A 17,189-nucleotide genomic window follows, 5' to 3' on the forward strand; every position below is an offset into this window, starting at 1 on the left:
CAACATGCATAATGTGCTTATGCAGAAACAGAACATGCAGAATTTACTACTTAATAGTACTAAAGGCCAAAAATTAGTAACATGTCCAGAGATTAAATTCCGGTTACACGCATCCAGAAATTGCTCTATCAGGTTATACATGCCCAAGTCACATTTCAATATCAAAAAGTTGTTAAAAGAAGACAAAATACATCACACCATAAGAGAAAATCGAAAAAGAAAATACTTTGACATTATTAATAGACTAAAGAAAATAATACTACTAACTGCTAAGGATTTAAAATAGTTGTAGACTTGTAGTCCACAAATCAACAAACATAACTGCAGCTTCAATATTGATGTATTACATGACATGTCTTCGAAATTTCACGGCTACCATTTCCCAGCTACCGTAATTATGGTTGTATTGTCCATAATTATTTGCAGCTTCAAAGAAATCATATTTACAACTAAAACTATAACCACTTTAAATCCAACAACATATTCAGGTATCGGTGAATATATGCAATAGACTATTGGACTAAACAATCATGGAAGGAGAAATGACATTACAGAAAGAAGTATTGCATGCTCAAAAATGCATGAAAATTCAACTTATACATGTAGTACAGGCAAACTAGTTGAGGTTAAGACTGATAAACAATAGGATTTTGAAGAAATGCCAATCAAAACAAAACCAACATATGTCAAAGTAAGAAAAGCTAAACAAATTTCAAAGACAATATGGAACAAGAATAACATATTAAGTCTAAAAGACCTAAATATCTAATCACGACATGCATGTCTTGTCCGCAGTATATGCATGATTGAGTTTTTCCTCATACAAAGTTAATAAATAAGAGGACTCGTTCTTAAAACGTTTTTTAAGCATATCACGAAACAACTTCTCGGGCAGTACAAATGGATGCGTTAAGCTTCCATTCTTATGAGTCAAACCTTTTTTGAGAAGAAATTGCACAACTGCAGCCCTCGGAATGATCCTTTTTTCCAAACTTAGCGACAAAATATATGGTGCTTTGGCAATGGCCATAGCATCCCAACCCATCTGATTGACCCAAAAGCTCATCACTAAATTTATTTTGTCAATGGATGTTAACATACAATAAGGTTTCTTTCTAAATGCTTCAAGAGCATCTTCATCAGACCAACCCCACTTCTTCAAGGCATCAACTTTCGCTTTCCACCTGGTTTTGGATAAAGTTGCTTTAGCACTCAATGCTATGGAAAAAATTACTTTCGAAGGATTAAACCCCAAAAACTTTAATTCATCCACAAACTTCAGCAAGTCACGTGAGAGTAATACCCGACTCCGGATCCGAAGCAATCTTGCAATGTTTGAGTTGGCCACTCCATTCTCAACCAGCATTGTGATGTTGCGTGACATACGATGTTCACAAAGTATAATTGGATTGCCAATTACACAATCAATAGTTTTCTTGTCTGATTGCATGAATCCATAAAGAAATTCATAGGTTGGGATTATAAAATTCTTCAAGCTTGGAGACAAGATTTTGGGATTTTTACTGACCAGATTAACAATATCAGAGGTTGAAGCACCTTTGGAGAGTAAAAATTGAAACTTTGGCAAGACCCTTTTGGAGGGATTGCAGGAAAGTAGCTCTGGTGACTTTTGAATGATATCACGAAGTTGGGAATCTGAGAAACCATAGTTTCTAAAGAAGTTGAGAACTAAATCAGGGTTTTGGGAAGTTTTGAAACAAACGTTGTAAGTGGAGCAGAGTTTGGAAGCAAATTGTGGTGAGAATTCAAAATTGCGGATGAGGTAGGAGACAGGAAATGGGGTTGAATCGGAAGTGTTTGTGCAGTAACGAAGAGAAAATTGCGATGGGTAACGGTGGAAAAGAGGGTTAGGGTTTGGGGATTGTAATGTTAATCCCTTGAGATAATAATAGATTAGGGTTTTGTGGCGCCATGAATTGAATTTGAACATATTGAAAGCAATAGCGAAAATGGTTTCAAAATCGAAATGTGAAAGAGAAGAATAAAACTATTTTTGTTACCTTCAATCTATTCATGTCGGTGGTGGACGGCGAATCACGGCGGCGGTGCGACGGAAGTGCAATTTCCGATGTGATGCATAGTGTAGCGGCGATGATGTCTCTCGGTTCAAAAGATTGGTGTGCAAATTGTTCGGTACTTCGGTTTCTACCGGTTTTTAATGATGCAAAAAATATCTAAATTGATTAAATTTTTATTTATTCGATCACCAATTCTAAGTGGTAATGATTTTGGTCGTTGATTCGATTCTTAACTAGTTTAGTTCTTTCGTGATCGTTAGGAAGAGCCGGATGCTAGTGATCTATATTTTTATGTTTGGGATCGAAAGATTCAATGCCACCCACATCTGATCTGCTAATTGAATCAGATACTGTAAAAAAAAAAAAACTGGTTTAGTTCTGTTTAGGGGTGCTCAAATCCAAACCAATCCAAATAAAAACCGAAAACCGATCAAAAAAAATCGAAAACCGCAAAAAACCGAAGTTTTTTGGATGTGTTTGGATGTTCTTTTGTGAAAACCGCTGGATCGGATCGGATTTCGGATTGATTTCTTAAAACCGATCCAAACCGAACCAAACCGCAAACATATATTTTAATATTTATTTATCTTTTTATTAGTATAAATATATATATTGCATTAACCTTTTTTTTCATTTTAAATTTTGTTAATACTATATGTTAGTTTAATTTAATCTATTTTTTTTACTTTTTATATGTTTCGAATATAATTGGTAATTGTCATTCCAAAATATTAATTTTCAATATATTATATGTTATATTTTAAATCAAACTTACTATTTATTTTGTAAAAAATGTCAAACCAATATTTTTTAGCGTTTTTTATAATATTTATATTTATTAAAAAAAATTACAATTTATAATTTGGATATCCAAAAACCGATCCAAATTAAACCGCATAATATTGGATCGGATTTTTTTTATTTGTCATCCAAAACCGAACCAAACCGCAAATGAATTTATTTTTGGATCGGATGAGTTTTTGCCTCAAAACCGATCCAAACCGAACCGCGAGCACCCCTAGTTCTGTTCAATTAAACGATTTAAAATGGAAAATTTTTTTTCCTACCCCAACAATCTTCACTTTACCCCAACAATCCTATTTGAAATGACAAATATACCCTCATATATAATGTAAAACTGGAAAAAAAAAAATCATTATTTACCCTAGTCAAAAAAGTGTTCCGGTGTGAGTCGGCGAATTTGAGAGAGTATGTGCAATTTTACATACCGGTACACTTTTTCGAAGTGTGCCGGTTCGATTCCTTTACCGGTACACTTGAAAACAAGTGTTCCGGTATGAATATTCATACCGGTACACTTGAAAAAAGTGTACCGGTATGCATATTCATACCGGAACACTTGTTTTCAAGTGTACCGGTATGAATATGCATACCGGTACACTTTTTTTCAAGTGTTCCGGTATGAATATTCATACCGGTACACTTGAAAAAAAGTGTACCGGTATATTCGACCTTTGCGTATCTGATTACATACCAGTACACTTGAAAAAAAGTGTACCGGTTCACAGTGATTTTTTTTTTTTTTTAAATTTTTTTTTTTTTTCAGTGGTGCGTACAAGAGGAGGAGACGGTAGAATTAGGCATAACAGAGGACGCGGAGAGTCTCGGCCACATCAGGAGGAGCCGGAAGACGATGAGATGCCGCCAGTGCATCAGGAGCAGGTTGAGGAGCAGGTTGAGGAGCAGATTTTTGATGAGTTGTAAAAACATCCGTAGTATCTACCAACATTTGACTTGTATCGCCGAGATAAGCCATATCTGTTTAAAAATAAAAAAATAAATTAAAATTAAAAAAATTAAGAATAACATACCGGTACACTTATTACATACCGGAACACTTTGACTACCGGAACACTCTAAAAAAGTGTACCGGTATGTATAATGATAAATGAAATATAATTAACATACCGGTACACTTTTTAAAAAGTGTGCCGGTAACATTAACGTACCAGAACACTTTTTAAAAAGTGTACCGGTAATATAAACATACCGGAAACGTTTTAAAAAGTGTACCGGTATAATTAACATACCGGAACACTGTTAAAAAAGTGTACCGGTAAAGTTAACTTACCGGTATGGATAATTGCTTACCGGAACAGTATTTCGTGAGGATGAAAATTCTACCGGAACAGTATAATACGACAAAAATTTTTTTTTTAAAATATATTAATTTTTGATAAGGGTATATTGGGTATTTTTAAAAAAATGTTGGGGTAAAGTGAAGATTGTTGGGGTAGGAAAAAAAAATTTCTTTAAAATGTTTCTTTTATTAAACAATAAATTATCATCATACGAATTCTATATATCATTTTCCTTCCGTGTATTAAATATTTTTTTCAAACTATCTTTTGTTTTTATTCTCTATTTTTCTAACAATTAAAAATTAAATAAATTCATTTAAGATATTTAGAATGATAGTAATTCATCATCAATACATTCATCCTGGACTTGTCCAAAACAATTGAATGTGTTTCATGTTTGCCCTTTAGTTTGAATTGTGGTTTACCGGGTCCCTTCACCGGAAATCAGAGGGTTAATATCAAAAAAATATCACATTGAACTTTTTTTGGGTACAAATTTAAAACTGAACTTTAAATAACATCATTGTCAAAAGCAAGGTGAAATTTAAATTAAGCTTTTAAGAAGGGTTGGAGGATGAGGTTCTGTCTGATCAACAGCATTAGAAGCAAAACCTTAAACTCATGATAGGCACAAGTTGGCCTTGGCATATCTCATTGATTCTCAATTATTAGCTCACTGTACCAATTAATCTGATAATTATAATGTAACATCCCGAATTTTTAATCCGAGACATTAAGACCAATTCTTTCATTTAATTGAAAAACACTACACTGTTTTCCTTTTTAGTTTTATAATTCATTTGAAAACAAGTCATCATAATTATTTTCTCAAAATTGTAAGATATATAGTTATCTATTTATTGTAAAAATTTAAAAAGACTTATTGAGTCCAGAATACTACAAGTCATCAACTTCAAAATATGTTAAATTTACAATAAAGTAGCTATACAATTGTTAAGAAGCCTTATTTAAATTTACAATTATACTCTAATAAAAACCCTTTGATTTATCCCGACGCACGTACAAGCAACACACCAACTTCATTTTTCTTTGGTACCTACAACCGTATTTAATGTCAGGGTCAATTTCCTTATCCAAATTGAATCATGCCGAACAGAAGGTAAATGTCATAAAATAACAATAAAATACTCGGCCATAAAGAAGAAATAAAATAAGATCGATACCAGAAACTATTCTTAATAACACTATACCAGTTAATAATGCATGAAATGCATCTAAACCATGATCCGGATATCACTTCTCTACAGAGCAAAATAAAGTGTCCCACCATTGGACAGTGTCCCACCGTTGGACACAATACCCCACCGTTGGGTATTAAGGTTCGGTACCCCACCGTTGGGTATTGTTCCGAACCACACCAAACCTATAACAATAACTATATGCTATGCTGTGCATACTATAGACACCTTTTAAAACCAGCACCATTTGATTAAATCAATTGAAAGTGTAGAACTTTCTTTTAAACCCGATAAATTCACCATTTATCGAAACTGACAGAATACTCAAATTGACAATCAACCTCACACAAAATCATAAAAATAAATATACAATCAGCCACACACATAAGTACTCCATATATTAACATAGCATAAAATGTTATAAAAATAAGTCTTCGCCATTCCTTCTATTTCCATCTCTCTCTATCGGTTAAATACTCCATTATCAATCTATAACATAAACCTTAAGTGCACGAGTGTATGGGGAAAAAGCCCTTACCTTAGCCGCTTTCCTTCCAAGCACAATACTCTAAGCCTAAAATTTGCAGCTATAGTACTCATGCAATATCTCTAACAACAGAGTCCGTTTCGACTATTCGACCGCTAAATATGAAGAATCACGTGCCATAACCCTAATGAAATATAGGAGAAGTAGATGCTATGAATTGATTAATGGTCTTGGCATATTTTTATGCAAAAGAAAGTGTGAACCAAGAATTGTTGAAAGAAGTTGCTTATAGGTTTAAGGAAGAAACGAGATGATAGAGCAGAGGAAAGAAATAGGGGATAGCCATTCATTTGGGTTTTATGTGGATTAGTTCTCATCAGGTTCATTGATGATCAGAGAAAGAAATGTCAGGCAAATCATATGTATAAACGTAATTAGGATTAAGTGGCATAAGTTAGGCACTTACATGAGAGAAACAATTAGTTAAGCTATAATAATGATGCAGATCATGGGAAACGTGGGTGAGAGAAATTTTCATGATATCAATGGTCAATAATTTTGACTATGTGAGTGGCTTTGAGTAAGTGGAAAATTAGCTTAAGTAATGCTATTAAGTAGGGTAATTGGTTTTAGGATTATAACTTAAAAAACAATAAGGTAGTCAATGCTTGTTGAGGACATGCACGTGTGATATACCACACTTGCAACTCACTAGAATAAAAAGACCTAGTAAAAATTTTACTTGCCACTCCCCATCTAAGACTAATATAAAATTAATTTCAAAAACTCACAAATTAGTTAAATAATTAAAATAACTATTGTCTCATCAAATACTATAATAAAATAGAATATAAAATAATTACTATAGAATTTTATTTATCAAATAACTAATCAAGCAAAATGACTATTATATAATTTTCACAGCAAATTGATAACCTAAATAAATAAAGAGAAATAAGTCTCGCAATTTATATAAAATTGAAGGTGCTATACTTTTCTTAAATCACAAATCAAGAAAATATTAAGAAAATCATAAGTAAAATTTTGGGATGTTACATTCTCACCCCCTTAAAATAGTTTCGTCCTCGAAACTAGAAGGTAAAAAGATTAGGATATAGTTATTTCATCAAATAAATTCTTAGATAGTAAAACTACTTTTATAAAAGATAAAGTTAAAGTGTTCTAACACATAAATAAAATATTTATCTATATGCAAAAGTAAAATAAAATTCTCGAATCTTACATTCTACCCACCAAAAATTAGTTTCGTCCCCGAAACTAGACAATAGAAAAAGATTTGACGACAAATTTTTGAATATCCGACTACGGTCCCGAAGCAATCATGCAATGTTTGTGTCAGCTACTCCAGTCTCAATCAGCATTGTGATGTTACGTTTCACATGACGGTCACAAAATAAAGTTGGATTGCCAATTACACAATCAATAGTTTCCTTATCTGATTGCATGAATCTATACAGCAATTCATAGGTTGGGACTATATGATTCTCCAAGCTTGGAGACAGGATAAAGGGGTTCTTACTGACAAGGTTAACAATGTCAGAGGTCTGATCTTGTGACGCATTAGTGGTTCGCGGTTGTGTTGTGACGAGGAGAAATGTTTTTTTAAATATATAAGTAAATGGACTATATAATTTTTCAGAATTTTTTTAGTCTCTATAGATTTTTTCACACATTTTGATCTCGAAAATTTTTTATCATAAATTTTGTCCCTACTTTTAATCATAAGAAAAAAAAAAATAGTTTTACTAAGTACTTCATCCGGTCCCTTATATAAGAAAACTTTTGCATTTTAGATACATCGAATGATTAGTGTATCTGATCCATTTTTTAGACCAAATACATCAATGATTTCATGAATCTAGAAAATAAAACTTTTCTTATAAGGACCGGATGGAGTACTACATTGTCAATTCTAAATATTTTTTGGCTTTCACTTTCGGCCCTTTATCGCTCACAGTTGCGGGGAGATCGAACTGTGGTCCTCCTTACCAAGTTCAACATCAATCATAATTGAACTATCTAACGATTGATTTCTAAATCTTATGCAATGTTCATTTGGATCGTTAAATCTCACCATTAAATTAATAAGAAATGATGATCATGAAAACTAAAGTTCACTCTCGAAACTTATAAGTTCGATTAAGCTTCTAGGTTTTGGTGAGATGCGTTATTCAACTTGAGAATATGCACGAGGGATTGTTCTGGCGTATAGAAGAGTAAATAGTGCAGTTGTTAATATTGTTAATGTGAAGATAATTGATTTTTAATTCCTACACACATGTTCAAATTTCTTTGAATAGTAGTTCAAGGGAACAATTTTGAAAAGAGTTGTGGATGAAATTGAATGACATTAGTCATATTTTAGGGGAAGGTTGCTTTTGGCAGATGAATTTTATGACATTACATCTCAAACTGAGAAAAAATGTGGAGCATTAGTAGTATTGAGCTCCCTCTAGGAGGAATTATTCGGAAGAATTGAAATTCAATTTTTTATAAGACCAATTTTTAGTTAGACTATACTTACTTTGCGGTCGAACTTTATATTATCGAGGTCCTTTCTCTGAGAACCTAAGGGTTAATACTAAGAAAAAAGAAAAAGTAGAGTATCAATATTGTTGAGGAAATGTTTTGTTGAATAACATCAATTCTTGTAAGTTAATGGCGCCAATTGTTGAATGAAGGAATCACCGAACTGCAGCGAAATTGAAGAAGCTATTTTTGTTATCAAGGTGGCTGGAATATTGTTGCAGGAAGTTTGTGAATTTCACGGATATTTGCCTTATCCCAAAGGTGAATAAACCGGAATTTGTCAACCATTTTTGCTCAATGTTTTAAAAACTGCAATGAACCGACCAATTCGAGTAATTGCCAGATTGGACCGAAAACTTACTCATAAGAAGTCCGAACAACACTGTTAAGAATAGTGGTGATTAGCTAGTATCTTCCATTAGTTAGTTAGAGTTTATATTAGTTTGTTAGAGTTTGTTATTAAGTGGTTAGTTAGTTAACCCCTAAATTGCTCTATATAAGAGCTACCATTGTACTATTTTCACCATCTTTTATCAAATATGAACCCTTTGTGATTTTTACTATCTCGAAGATTTTCTAAAGTTTTCTCCATTTTCTCCAAACAATGGAAATCTTAACAAACACCTCAATATTCATCAATTTTTTTTCATCATCTTCTCCTAACCCGTAAAAGAGATAAACACATATTTACTACGACCATCAAATTGGTCCATGCAAATTTGGCTATCAAATTAGGGAAAGGATCCTCTCCATCCCCCATGTCTGGGTTGTGACGCAAATAGAAATATCAACATTTAAAGTTGCACGTCAAGTAAATTGAGAGACAATTTGACTATTTCAAAAACAAAACAAACAAAAAAAGTTGACCAATGGTGACAAATTCGAGGGCGAAGGAGCCTATTCACTCCAAAAAAAAGGAAATATATTCCCATTGAGCATGCCTTAAACATGTAAGCTCAAAATGTTTACTTTGTCAAATGATAGAGACTGAATGAATTGTCCTGTAAATATCGTAAATATAGTTCACTTGGTAGCTTTCAAATAGATTATTTCACGGGGCCTGAATTCGAACTCGAAATTCCCCACTTTTCCACACTGAAATGTGAGTCTACTAGAACAAGTGCCCATAATATGATTGATTAAGGAAAATGAAGTAACACAAGTGGTTTTCCAAATTTAAGATCAATCCAAGTCATGAGCCTAGGAAACAAACAATGCTATAAACCCAACTTCTTAAAGAATATGGACTTAGATAAGCGCTTTCATAAATGGAGGGTTCACCGATCGGAAAGTGTCAGATTCACGGTGTCACGGAATGGCTGTCTCAGATTCACGGTGTTACCGCACGGCTGTCTCAACTATTCTATTTCATGTAATGAAAACAAACATAGCCCATACAGTTTCAAATTAGTCTATTCTTTATAGAAAAAAAAAATATTTGTAAGAGGAAAATCAGGAAGGGGGGTCATTTCTATTACCACAACATCCTAAAGGGAAATTCAAGAAGTTGTCAAAATTCCAACTAGCATATACATAGTCATACCCTCTAAATATTTCTTCCAACTAAGCAATTCAGAATACACTTTTCTCACTCCTCATCTTGACCAAGGTTCTAGTTACCAACTTCCTCTGGTTGGATATGACAAACTTGGTAGCTCCTCGCTAACCTTATTCTTTGTGTGAGCATAGTGAAAGAAAGAAGCTGCAGAAGCAAAGAAAATTGTGGTTCAAATCTATGTAACTTCTTAGGCTTTTTTTTAAAGTTTTGTCGGTTTACGGACACAAGTCACCCAACAATTTACATTCAATCAGGGAACACATAACACATTTTGAAAGTACATGAAATCTAATAAGTTTCCTCGCCTTAGACAGAGCTATATCCTTTTTATTTTCACATTCTTATGTATGAGATCCATAATATACTTAGACTGATATATAAACTAACAGAAAGAAGTAATCCACTTTCTCCACAAAACCTAAAATCATGCTTTTTGCACCAAAATTAAGGAGAGAGATACGTAAACATGAATGCAACTATTCTCTGGCATGTATGATAAGTTTTTCAATGAACAAAAACATTACAACTAGACCAATCGTTGGTTGGTTCAGTAGTGATTGACGCTGAACTTGGTAGGGAGGACCACGGTTCGAACCCCTGCAACTGCGATCGGGAGGAGGCTGGAACCACTGGATGTCAGAACTGACCCCCGAACTAGATTAAACTGGTGGTGAAAGCCAAAAAAAAAAATTACAACCAATGAAAATAATTTAGTGTCAATTGGAATAGCAAGGCTGCACATACAAAAGATCAGTAGAACAAATCAACTAATTTGGTCGCAGTCGTATAAATAATTTCAAAATCTTATTTGCCATAATCAAAATAATAATACCTATGAAGTATGAACTCTATCTCAGTAAACCATAATTACAGCCTTAATACAGTTTTGGGAGCTCTACAGTCTACACAATCGTACCATCACCATTATTAGATTTAGAAGTGAATTTGTCCACAATTATTTGCATTTTTTCGAATTTGAAAAGTAACTACAATTGCAACCTAAAATCAGTCTGAATTCAGCAACCTAATATAGCTTACTTTGTGTCACATATTATTGGACTAACTACAACCATGTATCCAAGTAGGAAGTGAAACAAATTAGCTTAACTAGCTGCAAGTGCAACAACAGTATGTACAAAAAAAAGTATTCAAATCCAATAAGGAACAGGATAACAAATTAAGGTTAAAATACCTGAAAATTTGTTCATGACATTTCAGTTTTGTCCTCAAGAGTCAATTTTTCTTCATAAAGCTTTAATAGATAAGATGACTCCTCCTTATAACGTTTGATATATCTATCAAGGAACAACTTATTGCTGTCTATAAATGGAGAAGTTAAGCTTGCATTCTTTTCTCGCAGACCTTTCTTCAGCAGAAATTGCACTACTTGGGCCCTAGGAATGATCCTTTTTTCCAAACTTAACAAAAAAAGCGACGGTCCTTTGGCGAGGACAAGAGGATCCCAACCCAACTGTTCGACCCAAAAATTCATCAATAAATTAATTTTATCAATTGATACTAACATACAGTAAGGCTGCTTTTTAAATGCATTCACAACATCTTCATCAGACCAACCCCATTTCTTAAAAGCATCAACTTTCTCTTTCCACCGGGTTTCGCTTACATATGTTTTGGCAACCACTGCTATTGAGAAAGTTGTTTTTGAAGGATTAAACCCTAAATCCTTTAATTCCTCCACCAACTTCACCATGTTGTATCGTGTCCGCAATGCCAGGGGCCAGCTCCGAAGCAATCTTGCAATGTTTGACTCAGACACTCCGTTCTCAATAAGCAATTTGATGTTAGAAGGGACATGATAGTCTCCATGAAAAGCTGAATTAAGAATTACACGAGCAATAGTCTCCTTATGAGATTTCAAGAATCTATAAACCAATTCATAGGTTGGAACTATATGATTGTTCAGGCTTGGAGATAAGATTCTAGGGTTCTGACTGATAAGGTTAACAATGTCAGAGTTAGATGCACCTTTGGAGAGAAAAAATTGAAACTTTGGCAACACCCTTTTGGAGGGGTTGCAGGAAAGTAGTTCTGGTAACTTGGCAATCATATGGCGAAGTTGGGAATCTGAGAAACCATGGTTTCTAAAGACGTTGAGAACAGAATCAGGGTTTTGAGCAGTCTTGAAAGTAAAATTGTAAGTGGAACAGAGTTTGGAAGCAGATTGTGTGGAAAACCCAAGATTGTTGATGAGGTAGGAGGCTGCAAATGAGGTTGAATCATCGGAAGTAGTGGTGGAGAAATGCAGAGAAAATGGTAATGGGTAATGTTGGAAAAAAGGGTTAGGGTTTGGGGATTGTAATGTTAATCCCTTGAGATAATAGATTAGGGTTTTATGGCGCCATGATTTGAACTTGAACATTATGATGAATTGAAGGGGGAAACAAATGAATGATGAGAAATAGTATCAAATATTGAAAAGAATGAAGATGAATAGTGTAGTGTCGTCGTTACCTTGGTTCATTGCAACGGTGAGCTTCTCAAGTGGAGTGACGTGTCCTTCATATGATAAGGAGTAGGCGTCACTCCTTTTAGGACAATGTAGGTGGCTGAAGTTATTATACATAAACCTGATACTTATGCACGGTGCATAAGTAAAGGACAACCACCAGATGTCATTTTTACACGTGTTACAATCTCAGCCTGTCAAAGGAATTGAACCTCAGCCTTCAGATTACGTGACACGTGTAATAATCACACTCTTTCACAGGAGCTAACGGATTCCGTCACCAAAATTAACAGAATTCTTCAAACGATTTCACACGAGCTTATCAAACCTTCTCAGACGATTTCTGCCGCCGGAATCATCATCTCTGTCACCGATTGCATCATTCGCCGGAATCATCATCATCCAAATCATCATCACGGTCACCTATTCCATGATTCGCTGAAATCATCATCACCGAAATCGATTTCATCATTAATCGACATCGCCGGCAACATTACTTCAAACACAGTTCAAATCACAGTGATCACATTTGATTTGGAGGTTGTTTCATGAGCTTTTTTTCTACTGATTTTGATTATTATGTGTTTTTCAGTATTTGTTAAATCTGTGAATGGTTGTGGTTATTTATTGATTTGCATGAAGAGGTACAAGAATCACTAGTTTGGGTGTTTAAGAAATTGCTAGTCTGCTGATTTTATCAGAGGGAGGGTGTTTTTTTCTGATGGATTTATGTTTTTAACAATTTTTGCATGGAGGCCATTGATAAGCCATTTTTGCACTAGTAATGGTTTCAGGAGACAACACATTGAAACCATTTAAATAAATGAATTCAGTATAACTAGAGTATGGTAACTGAATTATTAATCATGTAATTAGTCTATTTTTTAGCATAAACTGCTGCTTAATCATGTAACTAGAGTATGGTATCACATTCTCTATGTTTGCAAGCTTCTATACAGGGCAATGAACTGCTGCTTTAGTCATTGGTGATGCATATTACTATTATTCAATTAATTGTAATGTTGATGAATTTTTGGGTTGTATGTCTTCATATTAGTGGATTAATTCTAATGTATCATTATCAGCATCATCATCATTATTGTCATCTGATTTAAATTAAATGCAACCATTATTATTGTTAAATGGTTTCCAGATGTGCAACAGTACAACCATTAAGACTGTTCAATGGTTTAAAGAACAACGCTTGTGTATGTAAATGGTATTTTAAGTATACTATTGCATGCATGTTACTTTGCTTGGTGTTTTCAGTGGTTAATTTAATGTTAAATGATTGTCGTTTATAGGGTATTGTTTCTGTTTTCAATGGATTTGACATCAACTTCATCTGGAATTGCCCAATGCCTGTTGTTGATAGTTCAGACACACTTGCTGATAGTTTGCAATGCTACTCTCCTACTAAAAAAGAAACTTGGGAGTATCTTGCTTTTAAATCGGTTGAAGAGGTTGAAAAATTTTATGGTGATTATGCACTTAAAAGTGGGTTTTCAATTCGGATTTTGTTGAAATCAAGAAACAATTCACAGAATCAGCGAACTGATAAAATACACTATCTACGATATGGATGTAACAAACAAGGTTACAAGAAAGGAAGTTTGCTTGATCCGAAGAACAAGCCAAAATCAGAGAGTCCGGTTGTGGTTGAATTTGAGAAAGTAAAAGAAAAACCTGAGGAAAGGGTTGGTTGTACAGCTGCCATATCTTTGAAGTTGGATGAAACTCTGAATGTCTTTAAGATATACAAATGGGATGTGCCCCATTGTCATCCGTTACATAAACCGGAACATGGATGTTACTTGAGATCATTCAGACAAGTCAATGAAGTGCAAGGACAGCTTGCTGTAATAAATTCGAAAGCCGGGATGTCGATGAGAACTTCTTATGAAGTCATGGGTCAGGGAGTTGGAGGAACAGATAACTTGCCTTTTCGATTTTCAGATTTAAAGAATTATCTGATGACAAATCGGCAAAAAGAGATGCTAGTTGGTGAGGCAACCGTGATTCAAGATTTTTTTAGAAATGAAGCTTTGTCGAAACCATCCTTTTATTATGATATTCAAGTTGATGCTGCGGAAGATATAGCTAGTATTTTTTGGGCAGATGGGATTATGCAGCTTGATTATGCCTTATTTGGTGATGTTATAAGCTTTGATACAACTTACCGAACCAATAATCAGTATCGCCCTTTAGGTTAGTTTTTTGAACTTCTATCAGGTTTTGAAATTACTGGTTTGATATCATTATGTTATGCACTGTGTTGCCATGAATAGTATAGGTAATTTGAACTTATTGAAACCATTTAGCCACAGTTATGGTTTCATTGTATAACATGTTTAAACCATTTGACCACTCTAATGGTTTCTAGCAGAATAACATATGAATAGTAGTTCCATCATTGTTTTCATCTAACCAAATTTGTACCTTATGAGATTTGTAGTCTTGTGATGTTATCAGAGGTGTTTTTCTTATATATTTCTTATAATTTCTAATGTAGGTCATTGGTAAACCATTTAGCCACAGTTATGGTTTCATTGTATAACATGTTTAAACCATTTGACCACTCTAATGGTTTTGCTATACTGTAACTTTGATATATGCTTTTTTTTTTTTCTGATTTGGTTCATTTTTACATTTCAGCTGCATTCATGGGCTTTGACAATCATCGTACAAGTGTGTTATTTGGCGCTGCCCTGTTGTATGACGAGACTGCAGCAACTTTTGACTGGTTGTTTACAACATTTTTGAAATGTATGTCCAATAAAAAACCACAATCGATATACACGGATCAGGCGACTGCATTGTTGAAGTCAGTTCCAAATATTTTTGAAGGTGTTTTTCATGGACTTTGCTCATGGCATATGGCAGAGAATGCAAAGAAGAATCTCGGGTCTCGTGCAAATAGTGCTTTTTTTGATGAGTTGAATATTTTGATTTCACATGTTGAGACTGAATCAGATTTTGATTACAATTGGGATCAGATGATGAAAACCTGTTTTGATGGAAGGCCAACTGCAGACTTTAAGTGGCTTGTTCAAACTTACAGGAATCGTATGCATTGGTCTTCAGCTTGGGTCAAAAATCATTTTACTGCTGGTTTGAAAACAACTCAATTAAGTGAGTCCTTCAATGCCTTTCTCCGTCATTTTCTGCAGCCTGATCATTCACTTGTTATATTCTTCAATCATTTTAATATTATGGTCCAGAGAATGAGGGATAATCATACTGAGTTAGACTTTAAGGCTGCAAACACTAGAGCAAAAAACAATTATCCCAACAGTCAACTGATGCGGTCAGTTGTAAACAAATACACCCCAACTTGCTTTGCATTCATTCATAGGCAGTATGATTTTTCTTTCAAATACTTTTATGAAGAGGTCACACCCCAAGTTTCTGCAATTGATAAGGTTTTCAAAGTTTTTACAATTGTACATGTTGATGAACCTGAGGAAGTAGATGGTGTTAATTATGATGATGCTTGTAATGATGGGCCTTCAAACCGTGATGTTTTGGATGAAGAAGTTGCTGAAAACCTTTCCCCAAACTTTGAAAAGCATGATCGACTTGATGAACGGCTTGTGACAATTGATATTAGGGCCAAACGTATTAGCTGCACATGCCGTATGTTTGAGAACAGGGGTTTCTTGTGTCGACATATTTTCAAAATATTGGAGTTTTTAGGTGGTTCTGTGCAATATCATGGTTTGAAGACAATACCTGCAGAATATGTGTTAAAGCGTTGGTGTAGAGATGTGCGTCAGTCTGTTAAATCTACTATCAATGTTGCCACTGAAGGCGCGACTCAAGCACAACGATATCAACAAATTTGTGCTGTTACAGTTAACCTTTGTACACGTGTTTGTGCAGATCCTGAGGCTTCTCAAATTTTTCTTAATGGTGTTCTTGAAGCTGGGAGAAAGGCAGAAGAGTTGCTTAATTCGAAAGGTATTCATACAGTTCAATCTTCCGTGACGCCACCTAAGTCATCTTCCGTTACGCCATCTAAGTCTTGCAATACAACAGCTGTCAGTGAAGCATCTGATGCTCAAAAGTCGACTGGTCCAAAGTTCAAAAAAAGACCAAATCCAATTAGATCAAAGAAACGACTTAAAAGTGATTATGAATTGGCTAGAGAACACCAGAAATTGCTTATACACCGGAAGAGAAAACAGAGAGGGGCTGAGGATTTAAAGGGGAAAGAGTCTGCTGATTGATATTTTTACATGTTATAATTTTGTATTAGACTTTGTTACAGAAGCATTAGACTTGTATTAAACGTACTTGGTCATTTCATGTTTTTTTGTTGGTATTATAATAACCATCGTCTATATTTTAACTACACTGAAACCATTAAGTACATCAAATGGTTCCCCAATATTATACAGCGAAACCATTGTTATTGCTAAATGGTTTCAATAACCATCGACTATATTTTATTGGAAACCATACTGAAATTCTGGTATCACTAGAATGATGTTGCCTAAGATGTCCCAACAACTACTTTATGATTAATGTTGTTTCTTTTGTTGGCACATCTTATATAACATATAAAAACTGACAGAAAATAAATAAATGACACAAGTAATTGTTAACCCAGTTCAGCCAACTGCCTACTCTGGGGGATACCAATCCAGGAAGGAAATCCACTAATAGCTCTAGTTGCTAAGACCTCCAGCAAACCCTAGGATTTACGCCTTACACTAAGACCTCCAGCAAACCCCTGGTTTACGTCTTATAACCTCGACACTACTCATGCAACTTCTGCCTAGGAA

The 17,189-nt window shown here is 34.4% G+C and overlaps 3 protein-coding genes across 4 annotated transcripts; 1 reads left to right on the forward strand and 2 right to left on the reverse strand.

Moving 5' to 3' along the window:
- Window positions 1-578: 578 nt before the first annotated feature.
- Window positions 579-2,234, reverse strand: LOC123883801. Its single transcript, XM_045932737.1, has one exon. The coding sequence runs from the start codon at window positions 1,949-1,951 to the stop codon at window positions 770-772; it is 1,182 nt and encodes a 393-aa protein (XP_045788693.1). The 5' UTR covers window positions 1,952-2,234; the 3' UTR covers window positions 579-769.
- A 7,232-nt stretch (window positions 2,235-9,466) lies between these two features.
- Window positions 9,467-12,489, reverse strand: LOC123883802. Of its 2 annotated transcripts, none has more exons than XM_045932738.1 (2): window positions 11,128-12,489; window positions 9,467-10,079 (listed from the first exon to the last, which is right to left on the reverse strand). In XM_045932738.1, the coding sequence occupies exon 1, from the start codon at window positions 12,313-12,315 to the stop codon at window positions 11,140-11,142; it is 1,176 nt and encodes a 391-aa protein (XP_045788694.1). In that variant the 5' UTR covers window positions 12,316-12,489; the 3' UTR covers window positions 9,467-10,079; window positions 11,128-11,139. The 2 variants fall into 2 exon arrangements, with proteins under 2 accessions (XP_045788694.1, XP_045788695.1); XM_045932739.1 differs by lacking the exon at window positions 9,467-10,079 and adding an exon at window positions 10,129-10,599.
- A 1,746-nt stretch (window positions 12,490-14,235) lies between these two features.
- Window positions 14,236-16,659, forward strand: LOC123883799 (protein FAR-RED IMPAIRED RESPONSE 1-like). Its single transcript, XM_045932733.1, has 2 exons — window positions 14,236-14,610; window positions 15,058-16,659. Exons 1-2 carry the CDS (start codon window positions 14,283-14,285, stop codon window positions 16,629-16,631), a joined length of 1,902 nt encoding a protein of 633 aa, XP_045788689.1. The 5' UTR covers window positions 14,236-14,282; the 3' UTR covers window positions 16,632-16,659.
- Window positions 16,660-17,189: the final 530 nt, after the last annotated feature.

Source organism: Trifolium pratense, linkage group LG5 (assembly GCF_020283565.1).
Source record: "Trifolium pratense cultivar HEN17-A07 linkage group LG5, ARS_RC_1.1, whole genome shotgun sequence".
Lineage (NCBI taxonomy): Eukaryota > Viridiplantae > Streptophyta > Magnoliopsida > Fabales > Fabaceae > Trifolium > Trifolium pratense.